Source organism: Dunckerocampus dactyliophorus, chromosome 1 (genome assembly GCF_027744805.1).
Source record: "Dunckerocampus dactyliophorus isolate RoL2022-P2 chromosome 1, RoL_Ddac_1.1, whole genome shotgun sequence".
Taxonomy (NCBI): Eukaryota; Metazoa; Chordata; class Actinopteri; order Syngnathiformes; family Syngnathidae; genus Dunckerocampus; species Dunckerocampus dactyliophorus.
Window position 1 is genome coordinate 31,350,231 of NC_072819.1, and position 22,213 is coordinate 31,372,443.

Below are 22,213 nucleotides of genomic sequence, written 5' to 3' on the forward strand. Positions count from 1 at the left end.
CTTCATGCATGTTGCTTCCCATCACTCTGGTACAAGTTGATCTTTGTCTCTCCTGTCGATAGGATGTTGTTCCAGAACTGTAAAGGCTTTTTTTGTTGTAAACTCTAATCTTGCCTTCCTGTTTTTGAGGCTCACCAATGGTTTACATCTTGCGGTGAACCCCCTGTATTCGCTCTGATGAAGTCTTCTCTTGATTGTTGACTTTGACATGCAGACACCTGTGTCCTGAAGAGTGTTCATGATCTGTCCAACTGTTATGAAGGTGTTTTTCTTTACCAGGGAAGAATCCCTCAGTCATCCACCACAGTTGTTTCCTGTGGTCTTCCTGGTCTTTTGGTGTTGCAGAGCTCACTGGTACGTTCTTTATAAGAATGTTACAGTTGATTTGGCTGGAATATTTTTGCTGTCTCGTTGATGGTTTTGTTTTGATTTTTCAGCCGAAGGATGGCTTGCTTCACTGTTCTTTGGATCTCACAGGAATAGATTCCAAATTCAAATAAAATCATTAGCTAACTATGCTTACACAAACAAGGAATTTGACTTGGGTTAAATGAACTCTCACTGTACATACACAGACGCTTAATAAATAATTAAATAAAAAGTAAGATTGGGATGTGCAAAAGGGATAGTAATACAATGGCAGTGCAATTAAAGTAAGTGGGTGTTTGATTAATAGCGGTGTAACGATTCATCCACTACATCGATGCATCGATTGTTTTTTTTGTCCTACGATCCAACTACATCGATCTGTGTTCAGCAAGTTTCCATTCCGGACGACATATATTGATCTAACATCGTTTAAAAGGTAATCAATCGATTGAATCGATACTATGAAATAAAGCATTAAGCGCGGCAGGCTTTAAATGGATGTGTGTTTTTCAGCACGTTAAATGATAGAGACGTTAAAGGTTACTTGTTAAGTATGCCTTTCTGTGATGTCATTGTTTTCCGGGTGTATGGTGGTCATGGGAGTTGTAGTGGACCTGTGAAATACAGTTGATTCGCTTCTTCATTTGGTCAGTTCATTGACTTCATTCAGTATTCACATTTAACTCATCAGTCCTTATTCGAAACTCCAATATGCAAAGTAAGGACGTTTTAACTAATGTCTTGTACTCATTGAGAATTTATTCTTAGATATGTCAGTGAGCATTCGTAATAATTTATACCTGATTCCCTTACAAAAAACAGCGGGAATCGAGGAAACGTCACCTGCACTGTCCAGTATCCAGGTATTTATTTCACAGTCACACTGGTTGTTTAATTTTTTGGCTAAAAAGTTACTGAATCTATTTAAAGTTACTGAATCGTTTCGGATTGTATCAACCTAAATGAACCAATATAGTCCTTGAATCGTATCGGCAACCACAAATCGCATTATCGTCATTAAAACGAATTGTTACACCCCTAGTGATTAAGTGTTGATCAAAGTGACCACGTGGGGGAAAAAAACTGTCTCTCTCCATGGAAGTTTTGGCATACAGTGCTCTGTAGCGCCTACCTGAGGGGAAGAGTTTGAACAGTTTGTGTCCGGAGTGTGAGGGGTCTGCAGTGATGTTCCCTGCCCGCTTCCTGGCCCTGGACGATACAGGTCACATATGGCGGGAAGGTTGGCTCCAGTTATTTCTTCTGCAGATTTTATGGTCCTTTGTTTGGTTTGGTTTGGTTTGGTTTAGTTTATTTGAACATGAAGGTTACAATGGAATACATCTCATGAATCATTCTTTAACAGTTCCACATGTCCAAAAGGAGTAGTCTGTTTCTGTTCTGTTTGGTTGCCGATCCAAACCAGACAGTGATGGCAATGCACAGAACTGACTGAATGATTGCCGTGAAGAACTAACTGGAGAAAACCCTGCACACACAGAGACAACGCTGCATCACACATACTGTAGATCAGGGGTCACCAACGCGGGCACCAGGTAGCCCCCCACGACCACATGAGGTGCCGGCAAGCCTGCTTTTCATTCAGGTTTTCAGTTAATAATAAAAGAACAGTAGAAAGAAATGCATTCTGAAATACCAAATGTGAGTTGTGGACACCAGCATTTTGTTAATGTTCTGGTAAAACAAGCATATTTGCTTTGTTTGGGTTTGGGTCTGAAAATAAATGTTACAAAAATGAGTATCTCTTGGCCATTTTCATTTTGTAAAAGTAGCTCTCACAAGGAAAAACGTTGGTGAACCCTGCTGTAGATGTTCCCTACAGAGATTCAAACCAGGATCACCACATTTTGGGGCAGAAGAGCTAAACCATGAACCCACCATAGTGTCCATTTAAGCATTAGGTTATTAATGAATATGTTCTTATAATGCACACTCAGTTGTGTATACCGTTTACTAGGACTTAATATAAACAGTATTAAACAAGTTTACTTGTTTGCACTGTTTGAACATGGGCGTGCCCCTGGTCGACGCATCAGCGGCTATTCTCGCGAGATCTTGTCTTGCCCTCCCACTCGTTAGTTCAAGATGGAGAAGTGAATGTAACACGCATTCGAGGTAAGCGCAAATGATTATTCTGTCGTGTCCCCATTGGTTATTAAGTAGCTAGCGACATACATTCAGCATATCAAAACTGCATTGAGAAACTCACAAATGGTCCATTGCTGAGGCCACATGTTGTTTTAAGAGCTACATTGTGGTCCTAGGGTCTAAACCGCCATTTTTTATTTAGCCATTATCCACTCATACAGCATTGTGCGGGGCTCTCATTGCTATCTTAGCTAGCTAGCTAGCTAGCTAGCTAGCTAGAAGGCTAGGTAGAAATACAAACTACCAAATGACGATCACTGCACTCCCGTTAAGACATACAAGAAGACTTTTTCAGGTTCGTATTCGCTCGCTTTCCTTAAAAGGACAGATGGCCAGTGGCTGAGCATGTTAAGATCATATGTTCAGATATGTACCAGAATGCTAATTTGACTTTTAGTAATCTGCGATCGCTGGCATTCAATCTTAAACGTTAATTAGAGCCGAGGTGATTGGCAATATCTTAAGATAAAAACATATGTTTCGTTAACCTAAATGGAACGATATATTTGATAACCATTACACCCGAGTGTTACCGGACAACGTGACTGTTTTTCACTCTTTGGTAAATTGGGATTGAATAAACTACTGCATTCATATTACGTAAACTCAAATGTAATTGTGGGCTTTCATGTGTACTATTTCTCATTTCCCTGTGACTGTAGCGGATAGCAATATTAATGTTGTTTTTTATGTCGTATTCGAAAAATAGTTCCGATAAGCACTGTTAGTTGTAGAATTAATAATTGTAAGAAACACAGTGCACGTCAATGTACATGTGTAGGTACTGATTGTTGAATACACCTCATATTTTAAGTCAGTGGCAAGGGATAACGTTGACATGTCAATGAGTACCCAACGCTACGTTAGCACTGCAAGTTATTTTCACTTATTTTTGCTTATATGTAACCTGTATCTGATTTTTTTCATGTCAGTGTGAATAGTACAATTCGTTTTTTTTTTCAAATGCGACCAAGGCCTCTTTCGTATGTGGATATAAATTTGATATGTATCCAATGCTGCTGCAGTTTGAACATTTGGGTCACGTATATGCGACCTCTACATCATCAAAAGGAAAGGTACTCACAGATGTATGTAAAAGTTCTTGTCAACCAAAAAAACTCTCACTCTTAGGTACGACGCCTTAACCACACAGTCCTTCGTCCAATTGTTCATTAATAAATCAGATATTGTATTGAATATATGACATTTGCTGTATTCAAACGGTGTCTCTGACACAAGGGGAAAAGTCAGTGAATATGATGCCAGAGAACTGTGAAAAATTCCATTAGTAAACTGGTCAGTTATTAGAAGTTGGCAGGATTGGAATGGGAAACACATTGTTTAGATGAACATATGCTGTTACCATGACAATAAAGGGGCATCCTACTTTTTGTAGTCAAACCACATTGCCCATGTGTTGCAACAGTGTTGTTTTACTGTGGAAGGCTATGTGGTATGAACTGGTCTGCCTGCCTGCACTTCAGACTTGTCTCCAGTTGTCCAAAACATTATGGGACCAAAGATTTATTATTATTTATACTCATGTTATTGTCTTGCTTTCGATGTGTTGTATTCTCACTGTAAATCACATGTGTCAATGGAGGGCCGAGACACTGCAGGTTTTCTCTCCAACCAGCCTCTCCAGCAGGTGATTTAATTGATGATCTCCTTCCCTCAAGCTGACGGAGGTGGTTATCATTAAAATCACCTGCTTTTGTGACCGGCTGGAAAGAAAGCCCGTAGTATCTCGGCCCTCACTGGCACGAGTTTGACACCTCTGCTCTAGAGCAAGCAAAAAAGGAAAAGATAATTGAATTGTTCTTTCCTGTCATGACTAAAGGCAACATTTCATCTTTGTAGACACTGAAACAAACTCCAAAGCATGCCAGTGAAAAGAGTGGTGGGGTTATTGAACCAAAGCAGTTTCTGGTATGTACTGCTACATCCTGCTACAACTATTCTAATAATAGCTATAAATGTACAGCATGATCACTAAGAGCTTCCAATAAAAGAGTTTGGCTATTAAATTACAGGGCTAATGTCTTCTCAATAGTATTGAATTTGCATATGAAATGACCACACACTGTGATTAATAGACATTATGCCACGTAAAATATGTTACATGTTACAAAGTATTCCTGAAGATATTAGCAAGGCAGTTCTTTTTCAGAATTGAATAATGGCGCCAATTAGGGCGGCTATCAAATATTTTAGTAACCAGGTATTCTGAACATTTCCTCAATTAATCGAGTAATTGGATAAAACCTGTTTTGCTTGTTTAAAGAACAATTGATACACAGAGAAAATAAGACATTGCACTTAATAATGAACAACTAATTGGTGTCTTTGTTTAGAGAATTAACAATTCGATTCCTATTTTACATAGGAACAAATGGTATTTATCCACCATGCTCAGTGAGCGCATGTCTTGGACTATCGTGATTAACATGCTATATGTTAGCTCAGCTGCTTTCTGAGTACTACACAATGGTGCTTTGTAGGAACATGTATCCATCCGAGGCTGTAATGATAAGGGAAAAGGAGAGAAATAATAATAATAGAAGTACATATAAATAATAATAAGTAATTAATTGACATTAAGACAAAATTACATATTACATATATTGATGGCTATGCATTTATGAACCCTGAACTTAGACCGGCTGACTAGAAATAACACACATTTTTTTAAAAGATTTTGCGCTTTTGTGCAGCGTTAAAACTAAAATGAAGACACCATTTGTAGTGGAGCAAATTATATTCTATCCATCAACCAAGAGAGTGAAACACACACTTGCTTGTGTTGCATTACACAGTATTGTCTTCTAGAAATGACTGATTAGTAGGCTATAATGTTTTTATTTTCCATCTTCTTAACTCAGAGCGCTGTCTTTTTGCAGATGGAATAAACCCTGTATGAAGTCCCGTTACCATCGTAATAAAGTAGCCAACCATTTTACAGTCAGACAGTGAAAGGTAGCTCTCCACACGGCTAATGTTATGTTAGTAAGGTACATTAATGGTCATGTAATTGATTTGCGGTATATTAATTTGACCTTGTCTGGGCTCGGGTCTTCTGCTCCATTCTGAGTGTCTTCGGCGATGATGCAACATCGAAAATGCGTTATTGTGGTATGTAAGTGCCTCGTTACAACAGATACACGTTAAGGTGTTAGTGCTCCCACGGTTTCCACATTTTCTGTTGTTTTCCGTCTCTTTCATTGCCTTGTCATTTTCTCTCCCCTCTTTTATCTTCCCGCTCCTTCGATAAACAACAACAACAACAACTACTACTTCTTCTGCATGGGTGATGTCAGCGCATTACGATTCCTTGAAGAAAATAAATCAGATTAGGAATCGTTTTACACCTAGCACCAATGTAGCAAGAATATGTTAAATGTACAAAAAAATTATAGTTTGCTTCTCACAATGTCCTGGGGCCGCATCTATACAGTAAAAATGTGCGCGGAAGTTTGACTAAAAGTCTCCATACGCCAGAAACCCAAAGTGTGCGTACGGACAACAATATTCAGACCTATAAAAAGTGGCGTATGCACACATTCATGCAATTTGTGGTTTATAGATTCCACCTTGAGATGTATGTGTACGCAAGTCCACCTAAAGTTTCCACGCCTCCACTTCCCCATAGAAGGTCAATGCCTGTGCCTCATGAATGTGGCATCCATTTAAAAAACCTTGATTGCATTGTAATCATGACTGGTGGGAAGAGTACGAGGATGAAGAAGCGGACTTTAACGGAAATAGAGGTGGAAATACTGGAAAAAGTGTCATATTTGGAAGACACAACAGTAGCATAACAAATAAAACAAAGACTGAGTGACAACATGTCCGCTGTCATCGCTGTGAATGCAGCAGGGCAAACGGAGGCAAAACTGGGGGGGAAAAAATAGTTCGATATCAAGGCCCACATTTACATTTTTAGTGAGCATGTTTCTACATTTTTCCTAAATGATACCACATTTTTGATGAATATAATCTTAGCAAAATCTGTTTAAAGGTGGACGCACTTAAAACGAGGATGAAGTTATGTCAAATTAATTGCTGTAATTCCAGACGGATTTCTTCCTGATTTCTTTTTTTTTTGTATGTTTGTCCAACTTAAATGTTTCAGGTCAACAAAGTAGGCGGTATATCTTTTTTTTTTTTTTTTTAACAAAATTTTTGTCCTATCATTGCTAAGATACGGTCCCCGTTGCAACAGTGGGGAAAAAAACAGGTTAAAAGCCTGCTGGAAATGATGGACTTGCGATGTCCAGCGAGCTTCGCAGTCACAATTATTTAGCACGACAAGCTCTACCACAAATACAAGGAAGTTAGACAGACAGTTGTGAAGCCTGATACACTTGACAGGTTGGTATTCCTCGCACAATATAAGGACATGCTTGTGTCTTCCAAAAATGTTTACCTAAAAAAATACTACTGTTAATTCAAAGTATTTTTGAAATTTTAAAATTTCCTCTGAAACCGGGCACTCCTTCACATTTTGTTCTTTTGTTAGTAGCTGAGGATTTGAGCATAGCTAAAGGTTTGTTATAAAACAGATTATATTTAACTTTTTATATATTTCAAGAAGAGAATGGCCTATATGGTCTATATCAACCAGCCCTACATCAAACAAATTTAAATATTAGTCAATGACAACACAACTGAACACAAAATGCAGTTTTTAAATGTAAACTTTTATTATTAAGGGAGAAAAAAAATCCCAACCTACATGGCCCTGTGTGGAAAAAATGATTGCCTCCTCAACCTAATAACCGGTTGGGCCACCCTTAGCAGTTACAACTGCAATCAAGCGTTTGCGATAACTTGCAATGAGTCTCTTACAGCACTGTGGAGGAATTTTGGCCCACACAATTCAGCCAATTCAGTTTTTAAGCATGAACCATCTTTTTAAGGTCATGCCACAGCATCTCAATAGGATTCAGGTCAGGACTTTGACAAGGCCACTCCAAAGTCTTCATTTTGTTTTTCTTCAGCCTTTCAGAGGTGGACTTGTTGGTGTGTTGTGAATTATTGTTCTCCTGCAGAACCCAAGTTGGTTTTAGCTTGAGGTCATGAACAAATGGCCGGACATTCTCCTTCAGGATTTTTTGGTAGCCAGCAGAAGCCATGGTTCCATTTATCACAGCAAGTCTTCCGAGTCCTGAAGCAGCAAAACAGCCCCAGACCCTCATAGTACCACCACCATATTTTACTGTTGGTATGTTGTTCTTTTTCTGAAATGCGTGTTACTTTTGCGCCAGATGTAATGGGGGACACACACCTTCCAAAAAGTTCCACTTTTGTCTTGTCAGTCCACAGAGTATTTTGCCACAGGTCTTGGGGATCATCAAAATGTTTTCTGGAAAAATTGAGATGAGCCTTAATGTTATTTTTGTTCAGCAGTGGTTTTCGTCTTGTAACTCGGGCATGCAGGCCGTTTTTGCCTCGTGTCTTTCTTATGGTGAAGTCATGTACACCAACCTTAACAGATACAAGTGTGGTCAGCAGGTCTTTGGATGCTGTTGTAGGGTCTTTTGTGACCTCTTGGATGAGTCATTGCTGCGCTCTTGGGGTCATTTTGGTTGGCCGGCCACTCATGGGAATCTTCACCACTGTTCCATGCTTTCACCATTTGTGGATAATGGCTCTCACTGTGGTTCGCTGGAGTCCCAAAGCTTTAGAAATGGCTTTATAACCTTTTCCAGACTGATAGATTTCAATTAATCTCAGTTATGTTTTAACAAAGGGTGATGTAGGTTTAGTTTTTTTTTTCTCCCCTAAATAATAAAAAAAGTTTCATTTAAAAACTGCATTTTGTGTTCAGTTGTGTTGTCATTGACAAATAGTAAATTTTTTGTGATGATCTGTAGGGGTGTAACAATACGTGTGTATCTGTATCGAACCGTTCAATACACATGCATAACGAACCGTGACCCCTGTATTGAACAATACGCAGTTTCATATTCATTTTATCAACTTCTGACGCCGCTCTGTGCTGAAAGCTCAGTATATCTGCAATCTACTACTCTGGTTTAGGTTGCATTGTCAAGCACAGAGCCACTGAGATCCACATTCATACCATGCTGAAAATGTTGAAAAATGTGACAAATATTGGCAATTTCAATAAAATGCTAACTAAAAAAGGCAAGGTAATTTATTTTTTTCATCGAAAAAATATTGAACCGTAACACAAACGTATCGAGCCAAACCGAACTGTGAATTTTGTGTATCGTTGCACCCCATTTAACATAATGATGACATTAACACCATCAAAATATTAGGTATACTGTATTATAGGGCTAGGCGATTTTGGCAAAAATCAACATCACCATTAATTGAACCTCGATTTCCGTTAATGTCCGATTATCCCACTGACTATTCTGCAAATATTTGTATAATTTTGAAACGAGTGAAATGAATATGCACAGATGAACAATTGAGGGTTATTCATCGAAACAATGGAACTGAAAACACAACTAGAATGAAAGTCTTGTGTGGAAAAGAAATTTTCATTTGATTTTCCTAAAAAAGGAGAAAAAAATGTGTTTCTTGCAAACAAAATATATATCCTCATACAGAATAAAATAAATAAAAACTGACCTTACCTTTGGACACAAACTATTTTTCTGCAGTGTTTGCACTTTCACTTTTTGGTCGACGTCATCCCCTTCGAAGCCAAAGTGTGTCCAAACAACTGACACGGAATTCCTGTTGGGAACAAGCTGCTCGCTTTATACTGTCGACTCCATGGACTTTACGAATGTGCCGCGGTTTGATTCTTTTTCCACGTAGTGTAGCAGTCAGACTGGATGGGATAGTGTCACGTGTGTACTTCTGTCGGTGTTCTGGCAGCCTTGATGCTTTGCATCCCCTGGCGGCCTGTTGTGTAACTACAACTAAAAGGCCGAAATAACCACCATGGCAGTTATACGTTGATTAGAAGCTCTAAATGTCTGTTTTGGTAATTTTTCAATTAATCGCCTAGCGCTAGTATAGTATAATTATTTTATGAGGAGCTAATGCAACAAAAGAAAAGCCCATTTGTGGAAAAGGAAAGAGTAAGTTTACGCACACTGCCCTGACATTATCCACACAAATAAAGGCCGTGGTAAATACTAAATATTTCTATTGATGACATCCTTTGATTTATTTTACTTTGCTAAACTGTCCAAAGAAAAGGGAGTCTGACTTTTAGCTCTGTCTTGTAAACTTAAACCCTGTAGAATTATTTGACAACTTGATATTTGTTATAATTAATATTAATTATTAACACATCATATGATCATGATTATGAAATTACATGATGAAATATTCAAGCGCTGCGTTGTTTTTCATGTGTCTTTTATTCTGGATACTACACTGGTGCGTAATAGTGTTTGTGATAAATGACAAATCCATCAGTGTCAAGTAAAATAGCAACACTTTCCACAAATGTTCTTAAGTCAATAACAGCATGATGTTTTCATGCAATGATGGATAAATCGTTGTTGACTTCAATGTTTATTTGTAACATATGGTTTCACTTCACCACTTAAAATGTGACGCCTTTTTGCTATGTAGGCCTGTCATGATAATCAATTAATCGCACGATAAATAAAAATGAAGTCGATACTTTTGCTGGCCTCGATATATTGACGTGCATGCGTGTTTGTTTTCCTCCTCTCTCTCTACCAAACAGGCTGGATGACAAGAGGTTTCACTCTGTGCATCTGTCTCAACACCTGGGTGCGTTGGTGCTATAGCGGAATGAACACAGTGAATACTTTCTTCGTGCCTGTTGTGTATAAAACACGATCTGATGTCAATTTCTGCCCGTTTGCGCACCGTTATTTTGTGACATGAAGAACTTTGTGACAAAGACAATGAAATAAATAATACAAAATGGTGGAACTTATGTTTCAGCTGCCGTGATTCCCGAAGTATAACACCTCATTGTGCGCCAAACGCATTTTGCTGCATACAAAACATGTACAAACGCCGACAAAACGTCACACCACATTAAACGTAAACAACGTATTCCACACATAACGTTGCTAAAAGTCTATCAAGGAAGTGTATTTGCAAATAAGCTGACGTCTGCATTGACACACACTGTGAACTTCAGAGTATTTCCGGGTTATTTCTCAGTTTTTCTTTTTTGTCAATCTCCCGACAACCAAAGTGACAGTGATTCAAAATCAGTAATTGTGATTTTTATGTCATTTTTTCTATGCAATTTTTGCTAAAAGAGACTGAGTCCATTTTATTTTCATCTGTCTTTGTGGTTTCATTTATGTTGTTTGTTTAATTTATTTTATTTAAAAGCTCTTGACATTGACAATTACACAATTACAATGTTAAATACTCTTGAGAAATTAAAGTTGCTTTTGATACGGTGTACTCGCATTATTATGCCATATATGATCACTACATTAATGAAAAAAAATGTCTCAAAATAATGTTGACAATATTATTTACCGGCAATAATTTGTGGGACAATTATCGTCCAGCAAAATTTATCGTGACAGGCCTAGCTTCAACTCTTAGTAGTTTTATAACTGTTGAATTCAGACTTCATACCTTTTTATATCATGACAAATGGCCACACTGTTTGAGTGGAGGTCTGCTTTTAAATAAAGTAGTGTACAATTTAAATGTTGCCAGTCATAAATAAAACACAACTAGTTCACAGCTCTAATAGAGAATAAAGTTGGAGACCCCTGCAACCTGGACACTGAATTTATACTATTTTAACCCTTTAGGCGGCAGAGTTTTTTTTTCCAGTTTTTATTACATTATTACATTTTATTACATTACTATTTCAATAAGTTGTAGCTTGAAAATGGTTAGAGATAAAGGCATACTGTAAATTAGAAAAATCATCAGTATGACCCAAAGTTTGTGAGGGGAGTAAATTTACTCATCTAATGTACATATTATGACGTAAGATCCCTGTCTCCACGATACCGGCTCATCAAAATGTCTGATCCACTTGTGATACTCTTCCTCATCTCTCAAGCAAACCCAGCCATCATCATCGTCATTTACAGTGGGATCTTGAACACCACTGCTACCTTCGCCATTATTACTGCTATTATTACACTGATTGATATAAAGTATCTAGCTATCTATCTATTATGCCTGTGAATATTCTCATTCATCCAGGTCATTGTATTCTCAGGTCATATCTATTAGTGTATTTTTTGCCGAGGAGTCTCGCGCAGATGGTACGACGTATGCTGCTATTTCTGCTTTTTTATTTATTTTTTTACATTCCCGCTAACCCTCTCAATATTAGCGGTGTTTTGACAACCCACCACATCCCCACGTGCTACCCCGAACACGGTTTAGCAAAGCATCGGCTCAAGTATGCTGTGTGTGGACTGGCATGGCGAGTGGACGTGCTGCTGCACGCACACCGGGCTTCAAAGTCTTTAGCACTTTGGCGCTTTAAAAGGTTAAGTTAAGTAGGACAGATTTCTATTTAATAAAAATATTGGAATTATTTTATTCTGTTACTTTTTTTTTTATCTAGAATTAAAAAAAATATTATTGAACAATTTCTTTCCCATGTGTTCATATTACTCCAAAACATACATCAAATTAAATTCAGGTTTGTATGAAATAAAACAAAGATTGTGTCACAAACATTAAGGTACAGAAAAAAAAACAAACTACATTTTAATAACTACATATTTGCCAGGGGCCGTTGAAATTGTCGAATTTTCCCGCCCTAAGGGCGCACCTGGCCAATAGCACACATAAATTAATTGAAAACTACAGTTAATCCATGTGATCTGTATCGGTATCTGCCGATCTTGCTCATGGATAGGCCTGTGCATGCGTGTTTTGTTTTTCTGTCTCCTCTCTTTTTACCTCACAGCCTGGATGACAAGAGGGTTCACTCTGCACATTGGTGAAGTTTTTTTGGATATATTTCCCCAGCGGACCGCTCACAGCGGCAGGTTCAGGCTGTATGAGTTGTGCTTTAGTGCTTGTTAATGTAACCCAGCGTTTTAGTTTGGCCGCTGACTTCGTTCAGGTTGTGTGTGAAACTGGGACAACAGCCACGGGCTTCAAGAAGCACTCGATGGCTATCTCACAGCCATAGTCAAAACGTTTTCAACACACATCACAATTCACACTTCCGGCCTTCAAAATAGGAGTGCCACACATCCTGTCTAATAGTGGTAATAAAATGAGTGTCATAAAAAGACCTTACATTAATAAAGCTATTACAATTGCATCTGCAATGTTATTTAAAAGCTCTTGACATTCCACTTGCAATGTTAAATACTCAAAAGTTTGATATGATGTACTTGCGGGCCGCACGGTGGCCTAGTGGTTAGCATGTTGGCCACACACTCAGGAGATTGGGAAGATCTGCGTTCGGATCTCCGTGGGGCATCTCTGTGTGGAGTTTGCATGTTCTCCCCGTGCGTGCTTGGGTTTTCTCCAGGTACTCCGTTTTCCTCCCACATTCCAAAAACATGCTTGTTAGGTTCAATGGAGACTCTAAATTGTCCATAGGTATGAATGTGAGTGTGAATGGTTGTTTGTCTATATGTGACCTGCGATTGGCTGGCGATAGTCCAGGGTGTACCCGAAGTCAGCTTGGATAGGCTCCAGCATACCCACGACTCTAGTGAGGATAAGCAGCGTAGAAGATGTATTGATGATGTATTTGCATTATTATGCCATATAATTAATGATAAAATTGTCTCAGAAAACGTCTATATCGATTATCGACAATAATTGTCCAGCAAAATTTGTTATTGGCAACATAATACTCTGATCGGAGCATCCTTATTCAGCAACATTTGCTCCAGAATGCTCCACGCTGCATATAGCAGGACTTCCTTGTTAAACTCCACCGTAAACTACTTGTATAAGTTGAAGTAGATGAACGAATACTGAAACTGCAAAAAAAGACAAAAAAAATATGACATAATTATTAGCCCTCATATTCTTCTGAATGTTTTTTCCCTCCCTGTTCTGGGCCCTGCTGGCATGGCCTCACACTGAGCATTTGTGCTTCCGCCTATTTGCTTTTGCCATCACTTCTATACTGCTGTATTACTGCAATTTATTTCACTGTCTTCAAAGTCATGCTGTTTAATTTTTACTGTGGAAAGTGGTGGCTGTCAGTTATTTGGAGAGGCACAATCAATCACATTATGTGGTGCATCTTTATTACACACCTGTCTATAGACTGTGGTGAGTGAGTATACTGTGGGTTTTACCTGTTCGATTATTTTGAGTCCTTTCTAGTATGAATTGTTGGTTATCTTGCAAGGAGCAACTGCGTTACAGTCATTCTGTGACTCGGCTACGTTGCATGTGTTCATGCAATCTTGCCATGCCCAATCATGCCAGTGTACCAAACTTGAGCATGGATTACAGTAGAGCACTCACAGTAGCCAAACACGCCGGACTTTACTTGTGAAGAGCGCCCAAGCACTGTACGATAGGCCTAGTAATGTACAGCAATTTGAAGTGCTCATGTCACCAAAAAGTTTTGGTAGAAGTTTTAGGAAATAATTTTTGTCATACTGCTGTCATCTGCTAATATAAAATTCGAATGAAATTGTGATTTTCTAACACCCCCCACCAAGTTTTCCGAACTGCCACCATCTTGGCTGTGATGTTACATCGAGGAGCAGACTCCACCACACACAGCCATGGACGTATTGCAAAGTGAAGTGAAATGCTCACAACAGTAACTTTCACTGATACTGTGCTGCGCATGTTGAGTATGATATAACACACACAAAAAAACGGCCACAACAGATATGTTGTTTAAGTAGCAGGAATTGACACTGACAGATCGACTGCAAGATACAAGACAATTGACCAGCAGTTGCTCTTCAGTTGCACTTGAAAATTGGCATGAAAACCCATATTCTATGATTTGTAGAATATATAGTAGTAAGCCTGTCACGATCATTGAAAAATCAATCAAACGATAAAAAAAACGAAGTCGATCATTATGCCGGTCTCGATAAATTGACATGTGCATGCTTTGCTTGTTACATTTCCTTGTCTCTCTAAACCACACAGGTGGATGACAGGGTTCACTCTGCATCTGTCTGTGCGCATTGGTTCTGTAGTGGAATGAACGAAGCGAGTGAACCCTCTTCTCATTCAGCCGCTTTGTGGAGGCGGGGCTACTAGTGAGTAGTTACAGAGTGTTAGCAGCAAGTTAGCCTCGTAAGCCAGCGTACGCTAACATGAATGAAGGCACAGAAGCGATTGTTTCTAAGCCGAATGCCACAGCCCCAGTGTGGGAATATTTCGGTTTTAAACAGAATGAACAAGGTGAGCGCATGACCACCGACGACCAACACAGACAGTTTTCCCAACTGGGGAAAAAAAACTACCGCTGGAGATGCAGCGGGCAGCGGAGCCTTTGTCCCGACAGTCAACACATACTGAGGCGTCTGCAAAGTAAATATAAACAAAATGCAAAATAATGTACACACACAAGGTGAGTGCATGAACACAGACGACCGACATGACAGTTTTCCCAATTGGGGGAAGAAAACTACCGCTGGTGGTGCCGCGGACAACAGAGCCTTCATCCCGACAGTCAATGCTTACTGAGGCGTCGGCAAAGTAAATATAAACAAAATGGTGTACACTTAGTTTTGTTCGCTATATGTTAAGCCTTCCTGTTAAGGAATAATACTTGACATTCCAATTACAATGTTAAATACTCTTGAGAAATTAAAGTTTATTGCTTTTGATAAGATGTACTTGCATTGTTATGCCATATAATTATTGAAAATAAATTTCTCAAAAATGTCCATTATTGACAATTTGTAGGACAATTTATCGACAAGCAACATTTTTTATTGTGACAGGCCTAAATAGTAGTGGGGAAAAATGGATTTACTTACTGACACTGACTGCAAAATACAAGACGGAGGAGCAGTGATCGCTATTTTGCTAGCCTTGAAATTTTTCATGAAAACCCATGTTCTAAGATTCACAGGATATATCTAGTAGAAAACTGTGTATTTACTTAGTGCCATCTTTGCACGCTTTTCCCCAGTCTTCTGGGTTTTTGACTTTTTGTTTACTTTCATCTCCCTCTTTCTTACCTGGCTTGGCTCGAAGAGAAGTCGGGACTAGGCCTGTCACTATACATTTTGCTGGACTATAATTGTCCAACAAATTATTGTCAATCAATATTATTGACAACATTTTTTAGACTTTTTTCCCCCCCGAAGCATCACAAGTAAAGAAACGTCTGTCCATCGGACCATTTTTTTGGTCAGCCCATGGGAAAAACTCCCGGTACTCCCGATGGCCAATCCACCTGTGCTGTGTGGTGAAGTTAGTCACTAGCCGGTGGGTGTGGGGTGGCGAGGTGTCAATACACCAGAAAAGTGGTTACTCAGCATTAGCACCTACAATATCAATGTTGCTGTAGCTTGGTTAATATGCAGGTCATATTATGTAAATGGTGCATTGTTGTCGTTTTGGAGTTTTTTTTTTCAGAAGGCTTTATCGGCAGAATATTTTCATTCCATTACTGCATTAATTAGCTACCTCCTCTTAGCTGTTTTTCTATCTTTTGAAGGCACAGAAAAGAGAGACGTGTGTTCATGTCTGACATAACGATTGTGGATGAGGGGCAAAATGACAAAAGAGTGCAGTTTTCCTTTTTGTTGGAGATTACAGCAAATCTCCTGTAGTATGCATGGAGATTCTATAATAATATGCATAGAAATATTGTGGTTGGGGTTTACAGCATCGCAGTTTCTATGGAAATGGGTTCCAATAATGTGAGGCTTGGCATTCCCCTGTTAGCACTGGTGACTTTTTGCACACTACTCTAGAGTCCCGGCTCAAACGCTAGTGCATATGTGCTGTGTACACGCGCGGGCAACGTCACTCGTGTAAAAAAAAAAAATCATACATCGTACGAACGATCACGGTTCTTTGCTGAGCCCTAAACCTCTTCGCTAATTTATTTTTCCTCCCGAACGTTAACCTAGAAGCCCACCTCGCGGTGTCACGTTAGTCCCGTCCGACAATGATTCAGCAAGTTATTATGCATTTGCTCTTGCTAACAACTAACCGCAGCTAGCTTACAAGCTAGCGTGTGCTACGACTGTCTGATGAGTCAGGGTAAGAAGCTGAGCCTTGGGAAACACGTTACATCGCTGCAGTTATTTGACTTACACGCATGTAATCGTCGCGGCTACCCCGAGTGTTGTTTGCTGTGTAGTTGTTACCATGAGGCGAGGTGAGGTGAGACGGGACGAGGAGGAACTGCGGGTTTCTTTAGAGGCCCGTGCAGCCCCGACCTAAATTGGTACAGAGTCAGGTCAGGACAGTATGGTGAATCTCATAGTTGTGGATTGACAGCTATGACTCAGATGGTTAAAACGGAAATGTTTTGGCAAACCTTAGTCCAAGATGTGTGCTTCTTAGTACACACTTGTCTTTCGTGTGATTAAGCCGACTTGTAATACAACTGGTGATACTTTAAGGCTTTGAACAGTGTGTCTTGTCATACTTAAAAGCGGCACAGGCTAACGCCAACTTCGCAGCAAATGTTTCCCTTCGCTTTATTGTTCCTGGTATCTTTCCCCCAATATGTACCGATTCTTCTACCAAGAACGGTTGCAAAGCTATTTGCAACCACAGTGTATGAGGCATATACGTTCACTAACTGTTAACAGTTGGCAAATAACATCACGCTGCTATTAGCAGTGCTGTTAGCATGCTAACGAGCTAGCCAGCCCGCTAGCTCTAACTTTAAGCTGTCAGTGTTTTCCAATTGTCGTGGTAAAAAAAAAGGGGTAGCGATTTATGCTCTTTTTAGTTTCTTACCACAGGAAACGGCAATACACACCATAACCTCGAGATCAATGGTTGATTTTATTTACTGGGCGCCGTGTGTTTCTGGCTACTCACTGGCTAATGCGCACTCTTGAGTTTGCTTTGTGATGAATAGTCATTGCTAGGTGACTTCTGATTTTTATGATGTTTTGTTAACTACCACACATTTTTTCTGGAAGTACTCTCAAACCCAGCCCTTTTATGAGGCATAATAGTTGAGTGTTTGGTAAACATTCAAGATAACTCCTGACTTGCTCACTTGTTTGACAATATTTAATACAAATTCTGAACCTAAAATACTATAATTTTCATAGCATTTCTGTCTGACTTGATGCTTTTGTAGACTAAGTAACATTGGAGTTTGAAGCAGCAGCACAATGTTCTTATTTTGGTTTCTCTTTCCAGATGAAGTGACTGAAACATGCCGCTAAGTGGGTATTGCCAAATCATTTTCTGTACGTATATCTCATCGTCTTCTGCTATTAATCAATTTCATCCTTACCATTGAACTGAAATATCGGACATGGTTTTACTAATAGGAGCACTTTTCGACAGGAGCTTCAAACAGATTAGCAACCATGAAGGTGGACCGAAGCAAGTTAAAGAAAACCCCTACTGAAGCTGTGAGTATGCTTAATAATTCCTATATCATTATTTTTAGCCACACTAGTGCTGACCATAAGTAAAGCTTAAATATCGGCACTGAGTTACGTAATGTAACAAGTGATATATTTCAAGTCCAAATAGCTACTTATGAAATGTAGATGCAATGCATACATGTCTGCATGTTTGAAATGTAAAGTCATAAATTTATTAGCTCCAAGCTTAAATTTTTTTATTTTGTTTTATTGAACATGAGTTCTCAGCCGTTGAAGGTTATGACCTACCGCACGTTGTCTATTCTTTGGAAACAAAAGAGCATCTCTATCAGCCATTCTCAATTTCCATACTGAGATAAACATTCTTAGCAGGTGTAGACAAGAACCTGGCATCTCATGTTGCCACTAAGCATATTATTCTATTCACAAAAGAAGCAAAAGTGAACTATGTGCTGTTTTTAAATTTGTGCATCTTCTAAACCTACAGCCCGCTGACTGTAGGATCCTAATAGAGAAGCTGAAAGCATGCAGCGATGAGCAGCTGCTTGTTGAACTACAGCACATAAAGACCTGGAATATTGGCAAGGTAAGCCCCAAACAAGCTGAACTTTGGAAACTCAAAGGCCAGTTGCATTCCATTAATTTGACAGAGTGCGGTCATTTTGCACTCGATAGCGATGGTTTTTTTTTTTCAAAATTGTTTAATTTGATCAGCTTACTGAAGTAAAAGATTGTTGCTTAGAGGAAGTCAGAAAATACTTGCAAACTCATTTTGGTTTGTTCTTAATAGTGTGAGTTGTACCACTGGGTGGATCTGCTGGACCGCTTCGATGGCATTCTGTGTGATGCAGGCCAGACAGTGGAGAATATGTCATGGCTGTTGGTGTGTGACCGGCCAGACAACGGACAGCTCAAAGCCCTACTTTTGGCAGTGCTCAACTTCACAGCTTTGCTCATTGAGTACAGCTTCTCCAGGCACCTTTATAGCTCCATAGAGGTAGGATTAACTTGATATACTTAAAATAAATACCATGGTTATTCTGAAACATGCAATTGTCACAATATCTACAGCAGCACACTAACAACGAAAACATATTTTGTTTGTTCTCGCCTTTGCAGCACTTAACAACATTGTTGGCATCATGTGACATGCAAGTGGTCCTGTCTGTCCTGAACCTGCTCTATGTGTTCAGTAAGCGTTCCAACTACATCACAAGACTAGGATCTGACAAAAGAACACCTCTACTGGCCCGTCTGCAACATCTGGCTGAGGTTGAGTTAATGTTTTGTTAACGAGGTACTTCCATCTGTCCCTCAAAAGAAAAATATGCATTGTTTAGTGTGTCTGTTAACTTCTATAGAGCTGGGGTGGAAAGGAGAATGGCTTTGGCCTAGCTGAGTGCTGTAGAGATCTCCTTATGACGGTAAGAATCTACTACATATTACCTGTTTTGTTAATTAAACACACAAAAATCAATCCAAAGTAGTTGAAGACATTCTAAAATGTTAAATAACCTGTAAAACCTGTAACCTGTAAAAATCCTTATCTGCTTTGGGATGTTTGCATTAGTGGTAGCTTTTATTGTCTGATAACATTTAACCGTTTTATATATTTTTTTTATTTCAGTGTAGCCCTAACATCTTATCCTTTGTAATGTTCTGATGTGGGCCATGTTTAATATAATTTTAATATAAGATGAGAAGAAGTCACAGGCCAAAGAAAAACTAGCTGTGGGCCGCTAATGTTCCTGGACTGCACTTTGGACACACTGGCTTAATGATTCTGCCTTCATAAATAAATGTCATATTAAGCTGCAATGTCCTTTCTTCAGAAGTACCCTCCCAGTGCTACCACACTGCACTTTGAGTTTTATGCTGAACCCGGTCCTGAGGTCAAAGTTGAGAGGAAGGTAAAGACAATTCTTTTTTTTTGTTTTTTTTTCAGTATGTTTTCTTTCCATATAAATTGTGCATTATGTTATTTATTTTAATTTTAACTATCTCCAGCAGACGAGCAGTAACACACTACATTATATTCATATTGAACAACTTGACAAGGTATGTGCCAGAATGGCCGTATCACCGCTGGAGTAATGACTATTGGAGTGCTTCATTTTTAACATTTTTGTGTTTTTTGTTTTTTCCAGATTTCAGACAGTCCATCTGAGATCATGGAGTCGCTCACAGTGATGTACAACATCCCGAAAGATAAGCAGACCCTACTTTTCACACACATTCGACTGGCTCATGGCTTTTCAAATCACAAGAAGAGACTGCAGGCTGTGCAGGCCAGACTGCATGCCATCTCTATATTGGGTGAGTTGAAGCTACCCAATTCAGATTGTCTAAAGAGACCTAAAGTTATAAAGGCTAATGGCTTTTTATGTCTTTGCAGTGTATTCAAATGCACTTCAAGAGTCCACCAATAGTATTCTTTATAATGGCTTAATAGAGGAGTTGGTGGATGTATTACAAATTACAGACAAACAACTAGTGGTAAGTGATAAATGCCTTTCTCTGTTATGTCACAATTTCCCCACCTCATCACATACTGCAAAATATGCAGGCACTGAAAAGTTAAAACCTTTGTTTGAAACACATCATTGTGCTTCAGGATATCAAGGCAGCATCTCTGCGCACTTTAACTTCCATTGTCCACTTGGAGAGGACACCCAAGCTTTCCAACATCATTGACTGCACTGGCACTGCTTCCTACCATGGCTTCTTGCCTGTGTTGGTTCGCAACTGTATACAAGCAATGATTGGTTAGTGTCCTTTTTGATAGCGGGTGGTTTGGAATCTCATACAAAGAATACTTTAATACTACTTTAATACTACTTTAATTTTCAACCTACCTTTTCTAGATCCATTGATGGAGCCTTACCCACACCAGTTTGCCACTGCACTCTTCTCCTTTCTCTATCATTTGGCCAGCTATGATGCTGGAGGTGAAGCCCTTGTCTCCTGTGGAATGATGGAAGCCCTCTTAAAGGTATACACTGCTCTTGCGTACCTACACCTGTTATCAAAGCCGTTTTCTTCATTTCATAGCATGCTTTTTGCAGGTGATCAAATTTCTGGGTGATGAGCAGGACCAGATCACCTTTGTTACAAGAGCAGTTCGGGTTGTAGATCTCATCACCAACCTTGACATGGCTGCCTTCCAGTCCCACAGCGGCCTTTCCATTTTCATCTGCAGGCTGGAGGTTGGCCTTCCCCCGACCCCCGTTTCTTACATATAGAAATATTGCCTCCTCTTCCAAATATTCATATTAACCCAGTTTCATATCCTGCATTTTACACATGAAGCATGAGGTGGACCTGTCGAGGAAAGAGTGCCCATTTGTCATCAAGCCAAAGATCCAGAGGCCAAGCGCTGCTGTGGAGTCTGAGGACATGGACACAGACATGGAGAGTAAGTCAACTTTTCCTTGACACATAAATAGTTTTTATTTTCTAACATGAGTGTAAATCAATCATAGTAGCTCAGGGCATTCATGATGTATATTAGGGTTGTGCAATAGAAACTATTTAAGTTTGGCCTACGATAGAGATTTTAATTTTTTAATTTTAGTCTGTTTTCTGCCCTCTTTTTCTATATAGTGTAAATTTACTTGTACTCATTTATACTTTGTTTTTTGGAAATATACAATTCTTGTATATTTCATATTCTTTCTATTTTATATATTTTATTCATATTGTGTTACATTTTATGTAGGAGTGTGTTTCTTTTTCTTATACTATTGAGCTACCAAGTAATTTCACTTGTGGATCAATAAAGTCTGTCTTAAGTCTAAATCTAGCATGATAATGCATTTGATGACACAATCTAACCATGTCCCCCCCCCCGAAAAGCTGCAGCAGGCTCCAAGTAAATGTAATGGAGCCAGTGTAGCTACGGTGGTTAAAGTATGTCCTTCAGCAGTGCAGAGTTGCTCTTCTACTGTATGTTACTAATGCTCAACTCCATGGCGGCAAATAAACATTTCTTACAAGTATAATTATCACTGAAGAGCAACGAGGACCACAGCTAAGCTAAGAAAGAAGCCATGCTAACCATGAAGCAAGCTTGAATGTAAAGTAGTGAAAACAAAATAAGTGCTTAGTACAATTTAACAGAAATCTAGCTGGATATGCATTACAGCAGAGTAACCAGCTATGAACAGGAAATTAGCAAGAAGATTAAAGAGTCTAGAGAGAGAATAATACAACAGATACACAGAGCAACTAAACTGGGAATG

At 39.1% G+C, this 22,213-nt stretch overlaps 1 protein-coding gene across 17 annotated transcripts in view; it reads left to right on the forward strand.

The window, feature by feature from the left end:
- Positions 1 to 2,452: 2,452 nt before the first annotated feature.
- The window catches only part of huwe1 (HECT, UBA and WWE domain containing E3 ubiquitin protein ligase 1), a 61,373-nt gene continuing 41,612 nt past the window's right edge, over positions 2,453 to 22,213 (forward strand). For 7 of the 17 annotated variants that reach the window (XM_054771283.1, XM_054771190.1, XM_054771257.1 and 4 more), the window contains exons 1-16: positions 2,455 to 2,502; positions 4,396 to 4,464; positions 17,779 to 17,828; positions 17,929 to 17,996; positions 18,460 to 18,558; positions 18,763 to 18,969; positions 19,092 to 19,244; positions 19,334 to 19,396; positions 19,805 to 19,882; positions 19,980 to 20,030; positions 20,120 to 20,288; positions 20,368 to 20,468; positions 20,587 to 20,737; positions 20,837 to 20,964; positions 21,038 to 21,178; positions 21,282 to 21,387. In XM_054771283.1, coding sequence (XP_054627258.1) covers positions 17,952 to 17,996; positions 18,460 to 18,558; positions 18,763 to 18,969; positions 19,092 to 19,244; positions 19,334 to 19,396; positions 19,805 to 19,882; positions 19,980 to 20,030; positions 20,120 to 20,288; positions 20,368 to 20,468; positions 20,587 to 20,737; positions 20,837 to 20,964; positions 21,038 to 21,178; positions 21,282 to 21,387 — 1,492 coding nt within the window. In that variant the 5' untranslated portion in view covers positions 2,455 to 2,502; positions 4,396 to 4,464; positions 17,779 to 17,828; positions 17,929 to 17,951. Of the gene's footprint in view, positions 2,503 to 4,395; positions 4,465 to 16,389; positions 16,657 to 16,748; positions 16,856 to 17,778; positions 17,829 to 17,912; positions 17,997 to 18,459; positions 18,559 to 18,762; positions 18,970 to 19,091; positions 19,245 to 19,333; positions 19,397 to 19,804; positions 19,883 to 19,979; positions 20,031 to 20,119; positions 20,289 to 20,367; positions 20,469 to 20,586; positions 20,738 to 20,836; positions 20,965 to 21,037; positions 21,179 to 21,281; positions 21,388 to 22,213 lie in introns of those variants that run through there. The other 10 variants (XM_054771247.1, XM_054771266.1, XM_054771274.1 and 7 more) reach the window with 10 other exon arrangements.